This window comes from Heloderma suspectum, chromosome 5 (assembly GCF_057233095.1).
Source record: "Heloderma suspectum isolate Gila_16-S chromosome 5, 16-S_ref, whole genome shotgun sequence".
Classification (NCBI taxonomy): Eukaryota; Metazoa; Chordata; class Lepidosauria; order Squamata; family Helodermatidae; genus Heloderma; species Heloderma suspectum.
The window spans coordinates 233,990,294-234,004,580 of NC_139462.1; the positions used below are offsets into that span (position 1 = coordinate 233,990,294).

The following is a 14,287-nucleotide window of genomic DNA, read 5'->3' on the forward strand; positions in this document are numbered from 1 at the left end:
ACCTGTGAATGCACCCGGCCGGGTTAGGATTTCAGGGGGAGGTGTGGAACGCCTCCCCCCCACTGCGGATGACACGAATCGAAACAGTAAGTGACTTTTGTACATCCCTACTCAGAGGTGAAAACGGGAGAATCTCAGCAAACTCATACTTTGCTGATTCTCCCATCCCAAACTTTAGCTAGGAGAACTTCCTTTCCGCTTCAGCTGATGAGGCCCTTTCTGGAGAGTAAGCATCTGGCTTCTGGCTTGCATACTCCAGTAGCTTCCTCACAGAAGAGGGTTCTATACATATGTTGGGCCTGCCTTTGAATACCCTGCAGAAACTAGTCCAGAACACTCTTGTGGAGCTGAGCACAGAGAGCGAATAACACTGACCCTCTGTGGCCACCTTTGTACCATCAGCCATGTTATCCTGCCGGAGAGGCTGGCTGAGCTGGGTGTTGGAGGCACTGCACTGCACTGGTCCCACTCCTACCTGGATGGCCGATTCCAGATGGTGATCCTGGGGGATTATTGCTCTGTGCCTTGGCAGTTTTGCTATAGGGTGCCACATGCTATCCCCCATGCTATTCGACGTCTATAGGAAACTGCTGCGGGAGATTATCCTGAGGGATCGAACTGAAGTGTATCCTAAATGACTGAACAGAGAAACCTTCAGTGACAACAGTGCTAAATGTGTCTGATTTCTTCCTAACAGAGCCAGAGAATGTCAGCAGTTTCCCTGAGGAACAAGAACTACGGATCGTACTCATTGGGAAGACGGGAGCAGGGAAAAGTGCCACAGGAAACACTATTTTGGGTGAAGAGAAGTTTGAGTCCAAGCTTACATTGAAGCCGGTAACCAAGACTTGTAGCGGAGAGGTTCGGGCAATCAGGTGGAATGGGAAGCAAGTGATTGTCATCGACACTCCGGGTATTTTTGACGACAGCCTTGAGCGAACACACAATTCCCAAGAGACCCAGAAGTGCCTATCACTGTCTGGATCAGGTCCCCACGCTCTGGTGTTGGTGACTCAGGTGGGCCATTTCACCGAGATGGACAGTTCAGTTGTGAAGAAGGCGGAGAAGATCTTTGGCAAGGAAGCGACACAGAAGATGATTGTCTTATTCACCCATAAAGACGACTTAGGCATGGAAAGCCTGAGCACATATATAGAGCGGTCAGGCAACAGCCCCCTCCAGGATTTGGTCAGGAAGTGTAAAAACCGTTGCTGTGCTTTCAACAACAGAGCAACAGGAGATGAAAAGATTGTCCAAGTTGGTGAGCTGCTGTCTCGGATTGTCGGGATGGTGAAGGAGAATCACGACAGCATACGCACCAAGAGGTGTCCAAGGAACACTACAGGGAAGGCAGCAGAAAGGGAACCAGAGGGAGCGCCAGCGGAACTTCCAGCAGGGAGATCTGGTGAAGGTAAACAGGCCACGTGTATTGAGGCTAAACTTCTATTAAGATTTCCAGGATATTGTTGGCCTGCATTCACATTCTGCCATTCCTTAAGGCTACCCACGGTGAGGTACATCAGCCAGACTGAGTCAGCCTTGGTCGCCCTGATGGGTGACCTTTATCGAGAGAGGGACAGAGGAGTGCAACCATGCTTGATCCCTCATCGGCTTTTGAAATCATCGACCATGGTATCCTCCTGGATCAACTCAGTGGGATGGAATTGGAGGCACTGTGTTACAGTGGTTCCAGTCCTACCTACGGGGCCAATTTCAGAGAGTAACACTGGGTGACCATTCCTTGGCCCCTTGGCAATTGAGCTGTGGGGTGCCGCAGGGTACCATCCTGTCCCCAGTGTTATTTAACATCGATATGAAGCTGCACTAATGACGCGCAGTTGTATCGACCTGTGACATCTTAATCAGGTGAGGCTGTGCAAGTCCTGGATCAGTGCCTAGACCCAGTAATGGGCTGGATAAGGGCCAATAAACTGAAACTGAATCCTGGCAAGGTGAAAGTCTTGTGGGTGAATGGTTCCCGAGTCCTGGAGAAAGGCTTATCGTGTGTTCTGGATGGGGTTGCGCTCCCTCCGAAAGATCAGGTTCATAGTCTGGGGCACTCCTAGATCTGTCACTGGAGGCCCAAGTGGCCATGGCAGCCTTTTACCATCTGTGGCTGGTTCACCAGCTACAGCATCTCCTGGATAGGGATGTACAAAACTCACCTTTTCGTGGGGGGGGGGGAGGTGCTCCATCCCTCCCCCCGGAATCCTCGACGGGAGGCGGGGAAGCGATCCAGTCTTCCCCCCAGGAATCCTTGACAGCCGGCTCCGCTCTGTGGCCAGGCTGCAGAGCAGCCAGCCAGGGCTGGCCACAGCCGGATTTCCGGCCACGAACAGGCTGCTGTGGACGCAAATGGCGGCCGCCGTAGCAGCCACCATTTGCATCCAGCCAGGCAGCTGTGATACTGATAGGCTGCGTGAATTCTTACGTAGCCTATCACGGCTGCAGTGGCGGCAGCAGCAGCCCAGCTGTGGCCGGCCAGGACTCCAGCCACCGGAGCCGCCGGAACCGCCACATCCGCCCCAGGTAAGTGCCATCCCGGGGGGATTCCGCAGGGGGGCAGGAGGCCGTTCCGCCACGGATTCCTCACTGGAATCCGTGGCGGAATTCTCTGCCATCCCTACTCCTGGGTAGGGATAGCTTGGCCCTGGTGGTACAGGGATTAGTAACCTCAAGATTGGATTACTGCAATGTGCTCTGTGTCAGGCTGCCCTCAAGGCTGCTCCGGAAGCCAGAGCTAGTGCAGAATGCAGCAGCTTGGCTCTTGTCAGGAACTGCCCCTTTTCAGCATGCGACTCCTTTGCTGAGGGAACTGCACTGGCTGCCCATTCACTACTGGGCCAGGTTTAAGGTTTGGGTTGTTGTTGTTCAGTCGTTGAGTCGTGTCCGACTCTTTGTGACCCAATGGACCATAGCACGCCAGGCCTTCCTGTCCTCCACTCTCTCCCGGAGTGTGCTCAAGTTCATATTCATTGCATCGGTGATGCTATCTAGCCATCTCACCCTCTGCCATCCCCTTCTCCTTTTGCCTTCAATCTTTCCCAGCATCAGGGTCTTTTCCAGAGAGTTTTCTCTTCGCATTACGTGGCCAAAGTATTTGAGCTTCAGCTTCAGGATCTGTCCTTCCAATGAGCACTCAGGGTTGATTTCCTTTAGGATTGACTGATTGGACCTCCTTGCTGTCCAGGGGACTCGCAATAGTCTTCTCCAGCACCACAGCTCAAAAGCATCTATTCTTCGGCGCTCAGCCTTCCTTATAGTCCAGCTCTCACAGCCATACGTTACTACTGGGAAAACCATAGCTTTGATTAGACGGACCTTTGTCGGCAAGGTGATGTCTCTGCTTCTTACTATGCTGTCTAGGTTTGCCATAGCTTTCCTCCCAAGGAGCAAGTGTCTTTTAATTTCTTGGCTACAGTCACCGTCTGCAGTGATCTTGGAGCCCAAGAAAATAAAATCTGTCACTGCTTCCATTTCTTCCCCTTCCATATGGCAGGAAGTGATGGGGCCAGATGCCATGATCTTAGTTTTTTTAATGTTGAGTTTCAAACCAGCTTTTGCACTCTCCACTTTCACCCTCAACAAGAGGCTCTTTAGATCCTCTTTGCTTTCTGCCTTTAGGGTGGTATCGTCTGCGTATCTGAGGTTGTTGATCATTCTCCCGGCAATCTTACTTCTGACCTGTGATTCATCCAACCCGGCATTTCTCATGATGTACTCTGCATATAAGTTAAATAAGCAGGGCGACAATATGCAGCCTTGTCATACTCCTTTCCCAATTTTGAACCACTCGGTTGTTCCATGTCTGGTTCTGACTGTTGCTTCTTGACCCTCGTACAGGTTTCTCAGGAGACAGGTAAGGTGGTCTGGTACTCCCATCACTTTAAGACTTTGCCACAGTTTGTTGTGATCCACACAATCAAAGGCTTTAGCGTAGTCAATGAAGCAGAAATAGACGTTCTTCTGGAATTCTCTTGCTTTCTCCATGATCCAGCAAATGTTGGCGATTTGATCTCTAGTTCCTCTGCCTCTTCGGAACCCAGCTTGTACTTCCGGTAGTTCCCGGTTCAAATGCTGCTGAAGCCTATCTTGTAGGATTTTGAGCATCACCTTGCTGGCATGTGAAATGAGCACAATTGTGCGGTAGTTTGAACACTCTTTGGCATTGCCCTTCTTTGGAATTGGAATGTAAACTGACCTTTTCCAGTCTTGCGGCCACTGTTGAGTGTTCCAAATTTGATGGCATATTGAGTGCAGCACTTCAACAGCATCATCTTTTAGGATTTTTAAATAGCTCAGCTAGAATACTGTCATCGCCGCTAGCTTTGTTGTTAGTAATGCTTCCTAAGGCCCACTTGACTTCACTCTCGAGGATGTCCGGCTCCAGTTCAGTGACCGCACTATCATGGCTATCAGGGACATTCAGATCTTTCCTGTATAGTTCTTCTGTGTATTCTTGCCACCTCTTCTTAATCTCATCTGCTTCTGTTAGGTCCCTGCCTTCTTTGTCCTTTATCATGCCTGTCTTTGCACAAAACGTTCCCTTGAGATCTCCGATTTTCTTGAAGAGATCTCTAGTCTTTCCCATTCTGTTGTTTTCCTCGATTTCTTTGCATTGTTCATTTAAGAAGGCCTTCTTGTCTCTCCTTGCTATTCTCTGGAACGCTGCATTCAGTTGGATAGATCTTCCCCTTTCTCCCTTGCTTTTCGCTTCCCTTCTTCAGCTACTTGTAAATAGGGATGTACGAAAGTCACTTACCTTTTAACGAAATTGATTCGAGGTGGGGGGGAGGTGCTCCGTCCCTCCCCCCAAAATTCTGGCTGGGGGGGAGGCGCTCCGTCCCTCCCCCCCCCCGAATCCTGGCCGCCATAGCCGCCGCCGTTTGCATCCCTGCAGTCAGCCGTGATAGGCTATGTAAATGTTTACACCCCACCGCTGCCATTTCCAAGTTTAAAAACAAAACAAAACAACGTGATAGGCTACGTAAATCTTTACGTAGCCTATCACGGCTGAGTAAAAAAAAAAACACGCACGTACGCAAGTGGCGGCACCCATGGGCGCTGCCATTTGCGTTCCTTATTTTGGCACGTCGTAGTCTACGTAAACATTTACGTAGACTACAGCGAAAATAAGGGGAACGCAAATAGCGTAGCGTCTACGCTATTTGCGTTCCCATTATTTTCGCCATAGTCTACGTAAATGTTTACGTAGACTAAGATGTGCTAAAATAAGGAACGCAAATGGTGGCGCCCATGGGTGTCGCCATTTGCGTACGTGCGTGTGGTTTTTTTACTCAGCCGTGATAGGCTACGTAAAGATTTACGTAGCCTATCATGTTGTTTTGTTTTGTTTTTAAACTTGGAAATGGCAGCGGTGGCAGCCGGTCAGAAGACCGGCCGCCGCATCGCCACTGGAGCCGCCGCCGCCGCCGCCAGGAAGATTCGCCGAAGGTAAGTCCTGTCCCCGGGGGGCGGCAGACCGTTTCGCCACCGATTTCGGGGGGCCGAATGTGCTGGCATTCGGCCTCCCCGAGATTCGTGGCGAAATTCTCTGACTTCCCTACTTGTAAAGTCTCCTCAGACAGCCGCTTTGCTTTCTTGCATTTCTTTTTCTTGGGGATGGATTGAGTTGCTGCCTCCTCAACAATGTTACGGACCTCCATCCATAGTTCCTCAGGCACTCTGTCTATCAGGTCTAATCCCTGAAATCTATTCCTCACCTCCACTGTATATTCATAAGGGATATGATTTAGGTCATACCTGAATGATTTAGTGGTTTTCCCTACGTTCTTCAATTTAAGCCGAAATTTTGCAAGACGCAGCTCATGACCTGAGCCACAGTCAGCCCCAGGTCTTGTTTTGACTGACTGTATGGAGCTTCTCCATCTTTGGCTGCAAAGGACATAATCAATCTGATTTCGATATTGACCATCTGGTGATGTCCATGAGTAGAGTCACCTCTTGTGCTGTTGGAAAAGCGTGTTTGCTATGATCAGCGTGTTCTCTTGGCAAAACTCTATTAGCCTTTGTCCTGCTTCATTTTGTACACCAAGGCCAAGCTTGTCTGTTATCCCGGTGATTTCTTGACTTCCTACTTTGGCATTCCAATCCCCTACGATGAAGAGGACATCTTTTTTTGGTGTTAGTTCTAGAAGGTGTTGTAGTTCTTCATAGAACCGATCAGCCTCAACTTCTTCAGCCTCAGTGGTTGGGGCATAGACTTACTGTGATGTTGAATGGTTTGCCTGGGATTCGTACTGAGATCATTCTGTCGTTTTTGAGATCGTACCCCAGTACTGCTTTTCCCACCCTTTTGTTGACTATGAGTGCTACTCCATTTCTCCTAAGGGATTCTTGTCCACAGTACTAGATATAATGGTCACCTGAATTAAATTGACCCATGCTTGTCCATTTTAGTTGGCTGATTCCCAAGATGGCGATGTTCAGTCTTGCCATCTCATGTTTGACCACCTCCAGCTTACCTTGATTCATTGGTCTTACATTCCAGGTTCCTAAACAATATTGTTCTTTACAGCATCGGATTTTCTTTTCACCACCAGACACATCCACAGCTGAGTGTCCTTTCGGCTTTGGCCCAGCCGCTTCACTCTTTCTGGCGCTACTTGGAAATTCCCTCTGCTCTTCCCCAGTAGTATATTGGACACCTTCCAACCTGAGGGGCTCATCTTCCGGCATCATCTCTTTTAGCCTTGTGAGACGTTCCATGGGGTTTTCTTGGGTAGAATACTGGAGTGGGTTCCCATTTCCTTCTCCAGTGGACCACATTTTGTCAGAACTCTCCGCCATGACCTATCCGTCTTGGGTGGTCCTGCATGGCATAGCTTGTGGCTTCACTGAGTTACGCAAGCCCCTTTGCCACAACAAGGCAGTGATCCATACTAATGTACAAAGCTCTAAACAACTTGGGACCAGGATACCTGAGAGAGCACCTTCTCCCTTACCAACCTGCCCGGTCACTGAGGTCATTGGAGGGCTTGCTCCTGGTGGTTCCACATGGACCCATGGCCCGATTGGAGTCCACCCTGAGAAGAACCTTCAGTGTGGTGGCCCCTTTCTTTGGAACTCCCTGTACTGGAGGTCAGGCAGGCACCAATGTTGTATCGCTTCCCACGCCTCCTGAAAACATCGTTATTTCAGGAGGCCTTCCTTCCGTGACCAGCCGCGGTTTGGTCAAAGCTCAGTTTTAGCAGAACTCTGTTTCTTTTTTATAATATTAATTATTTTAACATGGTGGTTTTGTTCTGCTGTTCACTGCTCTGAAAACTTTGGATGTGGACTGGTATGCAAATATTGTAAATACATAAATAATCTCCTTGCTTTAGAAGGAAAGACACATGGTTAACCCAAATACTGCACCACATATTGTGCACCAAACAGCTGGATCAGCCCTAGAGTGATATCCTCTCAGGGATCTGGAACGTTCACTGGTCTTAAGCCCAGAGTGGTTCCTCAGTAGGTTTCTCCTTTCCCACTGGCCACTTTAGCTTCCCCTTTTGGTTTGTGCCCTGAAGATGTGGGGCTCCAAGACACAATGCTCCCCTTCCCCTCTTGTCAAAGGTGGCAAAGAACTCTTTAGAGTTTCACGCTGCCCTGGATGCAGGGAACAGAGGCTCACAGCCAAACTCCCTTGCACTGGGATGAGCACTCAAACAAGGAGACCCTTTTTGCTGTAGGTTCCAGCTCGGACAAGCCATTAGAGTAGTCTTGTGCCTAGCAGGTAAGGAAAATGCACGATCTAGGGACACTGACATTTAACAGTTGTAGCTGCTAAAGAGTAGCCAAGAGAGGAGTGTTAATACAAACCTCCCGGCCACCACAGAGCACTTCAAAGAAGCAAAGTAGCAGTATGGCCAACAGTGCCCTGGTGAGGAAAAGCTAGGGTAGCTAGCCAGTCAGTGAGCAAGGACAGCAGAGATGTGCAAGTGACTGAACTTTGTTGGCACCAACCTTCCAAAATACAGGCTTGGTCCAGGAAAAGTGAGCACAAATCCAGCTGAGAAAAATGCAAGCAAACATGCAATTTTGGGGACCCTCTTGGGAGTCCATTGTAATTGCAGGAGTAGCGGGTACCCATGCGGTAGTGATAGTTCATGTTTACTACATGAAGCTGGTGGGGGAGGCTATCCAGAGGTGTGGGCTGAGGTGCCATCAATATGCGGATGACTCACAGCTCTGTCTCTTGTGTTCATCGAATCCAGGTGAGGTAATGGCTGTTATGAACCAGTGCCTGGGTGTGGTAATAGGCTGGACGAGGGCCAATAAATGGAGACTCAATCCAGACAGAGGTACTGTTGGTGGGTGATTCATCTGCCTGGCTGAGTGGTGTTCTGTTCAGCCTGTTCTGGAGAGGGCCGCACTCCCCCCAAAGGATCAGGTTCATAGTGGCGGGGGGCTCTTGGATCCAGCACCATCACTGGAGGACCAGGTGGCCTCGGTCAGGTGTGGAACACTGTTTATCATCTTAGGCTGATACACCAAGTACATCCAATTATCCATGCTCTGGTAACCTGTTGTTTGGATTACTGCAATGGATTACTGCGGCCCTACCTTTGAAAACAGCCTGGAAACTTCAACTGGTCTGAAGTACAGCAGCGATATTGTTGACAGACTGGCCAATATGGTCCTGTTGAGCCAGTGTTTTGTGCTCTGCACTCGCTTGCAGTCCTTTTCTGGGACCAATTTAAAGTGCTGGTATTACCTTTTAAAGCTCTAAATGGCTTGGGGCCAGGTTACCTGAGTGATTGACTCCTTCTGTAGATACCTGCCCAGATCTTAAGATCATCTTCAGAGACCCTCCAGGTCCCTTCAACAAATGAGGTGAGGTGGGTGTCCACTAAGGAGAAAGCCATTTCATGGTGGTTCCCCAGTTGTCCAAGGTGAAGACCTTTTTCTTTTCTCAGTCTTTTTAGTCTTTTTAGTTTTTCAGGGGTTTTTTTTTTAAATGTGTTGGTGAGTTTTGGGTTCCTTGCTAGAGCTGGCTTTTCTTTTGGTCATTTATTCAAGTTTTATTCTGTTTTAAACTTTGTAATATTTTATATCATGTTTTATTATGCTATTGTATTTTATATTTTTGTGAACGACCCAGGGAGCTTTGACTATTGGGCAGTATAGAAATATAATAAATAAGTTAATTTTCTGGTTTCCAGTTTGTTGCTGGGTAAATTCAGTCTACTGGTCTTGACTCCTAAAAGGCCTGGGGCCCAGTTTCCTTAGGGAGCAACCTCCACCAAATATACACCACATCATGAATTAAGAACATTGGGAGCCATACCGCCACAGATACCAGCAAGTATTGTGGAAGTCCTTGCAGAACTAAAGTGTACCTTAAAGGATTGTACAGAGGAAACATCAGTGGCAACAGTGGTAAATGTGTCTGATTTCTTCCCAACAGAGCCAGAGAATGTCAGCAGTTTCCCTGAGAAACAAGAGCTACGGATTGTGCTCCTTGGGAAGACGGGAGCAGGGAAAAGTGCCACAGGAAACACTATTTTGGGTGAAGAGAAGTTTGAATCCAAGCTTGCATTAAAGCCGGTAACCATGACTTGTTGTCGACAGGTCCGGGCAGACAGGTGGAATGGGAAGCAAGTGGTTGTCATCGACACGCCAGGTATTTTTGATGCCAGCCTTGAGCGAGCACAGAATTCCCAAGAGACCCAGAAGTGCTTATCACTGTCTGGATCAGGTCCCCACGCTCTGGTGTTTGTAACTCAGGTAGGCCGTTTCACCAAGGAGGAGACTTCAACTGTAAAGGGAGTGGAGAAGACCTTTGGCAAGGAGGCCACGAAGAAGATGATTGTCTTATTCACCCACAAGGAAGACTTAGGTATGGAAAGCCTGAAGGCAAATATACAGCATTCAGGCAACAGACCGCTTCAGGATTTAGTCAAAAGTTGTAACAACCGTTGCTGTGCTTTCAACAACAGAGCAACAGGAGATGAAAAGGCCTTCCAAGTTGGTGAGCTGCTGTCTCAGATTGAGGAGATGGTGAAGCAGAATCAGGACAGCATACGCACCAAGAAGTCTCCAAGGAACACTACAGGGAAGTCAGCAAAAAGGGATGGATGACTCTCTCACTTGCCATTTCTCCTGATATTTCATTTTTCCAATCTTAAGTTCAGTTCATCTCAAATTTTGAGAATTCTTTAAAAGTTTGCATGAAAATTCATACACATTTGTGGTGTGCATTTCTCCTATTGTTGTTGTTGTTATCATCATCATCATCAAACTTTCTATACTGCCCAATAGCAAAAGCTCTCTGGGCAGTTTACAAAAATTTAAGCCTTAATAAAATATAAACCATAATATAAAAACAATTTAAAATACATGCACGTTTGTACATACTTTTTCCTAATATACACATTTTTTGCAAGTGATTTTCCATATATAATGCATCTTGAATTTTATTTTTACTAATATACACATTTTAGTGTGCCCTTTCTCATAATACACATTGTATTGCATTTTTTAATTGGAGAGCTCCACTGAAAAATTTGGAGAGGTGCAAATGTTGAAGGATAACTGTGTTTCAGTTTGCATATTGGTTTGAAAGTACAAAATTATGGAAGTTCACATTAAAATACAAACCGAATGCATTTCTCCCCATCCCTAAGTTCTGTTAAGATTTGCAGGACATTGTGAGTTTATTCCTAAGTTTGCACACAGCCATTCCCAAAGGCTACCCACTGTCAAGGTACAGCATTCTCCCTGCTGCAGAACAAAAGGCACACGAGTAATCCAAATACTGTTCCAACAGCCACTCCTGCTTCTGCTCCTCTGCTTTCTGAAGTTTTGCTAGATATGGCCCCCATACTTCCGTGCCTAACATCATAGTCTTAAGGTCTAGAAGCTTGCTTTTTTTGACCAAACATATTCTGAGGTTCTCAGGATGCTGGGTTCTGCACCCCTTAACAAATGCATGTTGTAATTGTGGAATCATGGGTTCCACACACAGCCATGACTTGCAGAGAGAGAGATACATTGTGTGCTGGCATTTCTGTTAATTCAATACAGGTCTTGAAGGGCTCTGCAGGCTTCTCAAGAAAGGCCATTGTGAAATGCGTATAAAACCCCCTCTTCCATTCTTCCAGTTGGGGATGGACGAAAGGGACTTACCTGGTCCCGCAGCTTGCTTCGCGGTGGGGGGGAGGCACTTCGGTTCTCCCCCCGAAGTTCAGGCGAGGGGGGGGAGGCGCCTCACCCGGCCAAAATTCAGGCCGGGGGGGGAGGCGCCCCATCCCTCGCTGCCGAAATTCAGGCCGGGGAGGAGCGCCCTGTCTACCCGGCCGCGAAAAAAAAAGGAAAGTAAAAAAAAACCCACACACCCGTGATAGGCTACATAACGATTTACGTAGCCTATCGCGGCTAGATTTCCAAAGTCAGCCGTGATAGGCTACGTAAATCGTCACGTAGCCTATCACAGGTGACTTTGGGGGGGGGGAACGCGTACCCTATGGGCGCCGCCATTTGCGTTCTTTAGTTTGGCACATCTAGTCTACGTAAAGATTTACGTAGACTACGGCGAAAATAAGGGAACACTATTTGCGTTGCCCTTATTTTCGCCATAGTCTCCGTAAATCTTTATGTAGACTAGACGTGCCAAACTAAGGAACGCAAATGGCGGCGCCCCATGGGCGCCGCCATTTGCGTACGCGCTTTTTTTTTTTTTCAAAGTCACCCGTGATAGGCTACGTGACGATGTACATAGCCTATCACGGCTGACTTTGGAAATCTAGTCGTGATAGGCTACGTAAATCGTTACGTAGCCTATCACGGGTGTGTGTTTGTTTTTTACTTTCCTTTTTTATCTTGCAATGGCGGCGGCAGCAGCCAGTCAGAAGACCGGCCGCCCCCACCGAAACGCCGCTGAGAGGGATATGCACACGAGGTAAGTCCCATCACGGGGGGCCGCCAGAGAATTTCACCAATTTCAGGGGGCCGAATGCGTTGGATGCATTCGGCCTCCCGGAGATTCGTGGAGAAATTCTCCGCCATCCCTACTTCCAGTTCTCTCCAGCATTCAAAGGCTTTTCCATTCCCAGGCTCCCCAGGAGGACCCCTGGTGACACCCCCTTCCACACTGACTCTTCCATCTGCTTATCTATGTGATTGCTCCACTTCCTGCTATGAGCTGTCTAGTTTTGTGCAGGTACCCAATGTCATGATCCCCAACCCTCAACTCATTGCAAAAGATTGAATGAACCACAGTACGTGTGTACAATGCTAAGCAGAGCCAATATCACAGCTTCCACCCGCTTCCTTCTCTGTTTGTAACATCTAATAACGTTAAGTCGCAAGTGTCAAATTCTCTTGCATCCAACAGCTTTCAAGTGATCAGAGGAATGTGGTGGCATACTGGTATTTTATACTAGCAACTGTCTGATGTAAATGCAAAGAGATGCTGCTGGTTACTTTGAATACTCCAAATATGGTGAAAACATCACATGTTTCCATGTCCTATATAGTAATAGTAAATCCATTTTCTGATTGTGGATCTTTATGTAAGTGAATTGGCAGGATCCACACACAAGAGGGAGGTATCAGAGGCTTGGGGAACTTCCAAGGTTTGCAGAAGTCCAATATATATATTGGGGGGGAACCCTAAGGGGGCAGCAAACCCCACCCCAAACAACCCAATGAGTACTGAGCATGCTCAGGATGCTTGGTTGTGGTGAACACATGTACCAAATTTCATTCCAATATCTCAATTTTCAACTGAGTTATCGCATTGCAAGTCCATGGAATGTCAAACTAGATTTCACTTGGCTTTGTCAATAAATAAAAATGAATGGCATCTAGACATTTTTGTTAACTTGATTTTGCTTAGTGGACTGATAAATAGCCATATTTCTCTTTTTTAATTTGCAATATTATAATTATTGTGTTGTGGTGGCTATATGATATCCATATATGGTTGCATAGTTCATATCTCTGTATTTAAAAGGCAGTTTTTATTGACTGGTATATGGGGCTTGTGCACCCTGGGCTTGTTTGGGCTCAAGCTCCAAGACATGTTAATCTAGTTCATGAAATTAGATATAAAATAAAATAAAGGAATGTCAATTTATTTGTTTAATGGATTTTAATACACACACCCTTTCAGGATAGATTAGCCTACAGAAGCAGTTTCCAGTAGTAAAAAAAATTGTAATAGAATCACACAAAAACAACATTAAAATCTTAAAACATAATAGGATCACATGGAGAAAAACACAACAGTACATAAATGAATTAGTTATATAATACAATCAGATACAACTAACAACAGCAGATCAAAAAGGACATTAAATAATAGCAGCCGAAAAACAGCTGAAGCACCACAAATCATCCAAATGTTGCCTGGAAGGCCAACAAGGAGGGGGGCATTCATATTTGCCTGGGGAAGATACTGCTGATGTGTGGGGCGCAAGAAAAAAGGCCCTGTCCCTGGCACTCGTGAGTGGAACAGCTTCACCGATGAACCAGAGAGCAAGGTGTGAGATGCCATTCTTAACACTCAGGAAGGTACTTTTGAATGCAGCTGGTGCTTCGGGTAACCTGGCCCTAAACTGTTGAGCTGCTCTGACCATTCTTGCTTTCTGGGTCAGAACCTGGCAACCTTACATTTAACACTGTGCACCTGCCAAATGGGTTTATGTTTCAGAATTGCCAACTTCTGCTCTTTCCCAGTAAACCCAAAATTAATCTGATTGTCTCATCGCACTGATAGATAACCAAACAAAGCAACTTGAGAAGGATTGAGCCTGTCAGGTTTGGATCGTCCTTTCCCTTCACAATCAACACCACAAAGAGACCAAGCTTCAGCCTAATGTGACTTTATTTTGCTACAGACTAGTCAGACTCTGGGAGAGAGCGGAGAACAGGAAGGCCTGGCGTGCTATGGTCCAGGGGGTCACGAAGAGTCGGAGATGACCTAATGACTGAACAACAACGAAAGTCTCTACAAATGCAGATTCAAGGAAGCTCTCAGACTGCCTCAGGCCGTAAATGAGTAATCTGTTATCCGAGAAGACGAACCGGAGGGTAGTGAAGTTGCTGACAGTTTTCCCATGAACCTCATGGCCAAACTTGCTTTGCAGTGATGCACCTCCCTTAGGGTGGCTTCCTCAGATGTTGGCTTCTAAGAATGGTTATCCTGGCAGAGAGTCTGAGCCCTGCCCCTAACTTTTCCTGCTTTGCGACATGCCCTAGTGTCTCTCAAGTCACACCCCTCCTCCTCCTCTGAAACTTGAGTTCGCACAGTGGAGGGAGGATGCAGTGACTCAGC

At 47.3% G+C, this 14,287-nt stretch overlaps 1 protein-coding gene across 8 annotated transcripts in view; it reads left to right on the forward strand.

The window, feature by feature from the left end:
- Positions 1-13,420, forward strand: part of LOC146345375 (GTPase IMAP family member 8-like) — a 22,998-nt gene extending 9,578 nt beyond the window's left edge. For all 8 annotated transcript variants that reach the window (XM_084860083.1, XM_084860085.1, XM_084860086.1 and 5 more), the window contains 2 exons: positions 698-1,411; positions 9,416-13,420. In XM_084860083.1, coding sequence (XP_084716209.1) covers positions 698-1,411; positions 9,416-10,089 — 1,388 coding nt within the window. In that variant the 3' untranslated portion in view covers positions 10,090-13,420. The remainder of the gene's footprint in view (positions 1-697; positions 1,412-9,415) is intronic.
- The last annotated feature ends 867 nt before the right edge of the window (positions 13,421-14,287 follow it).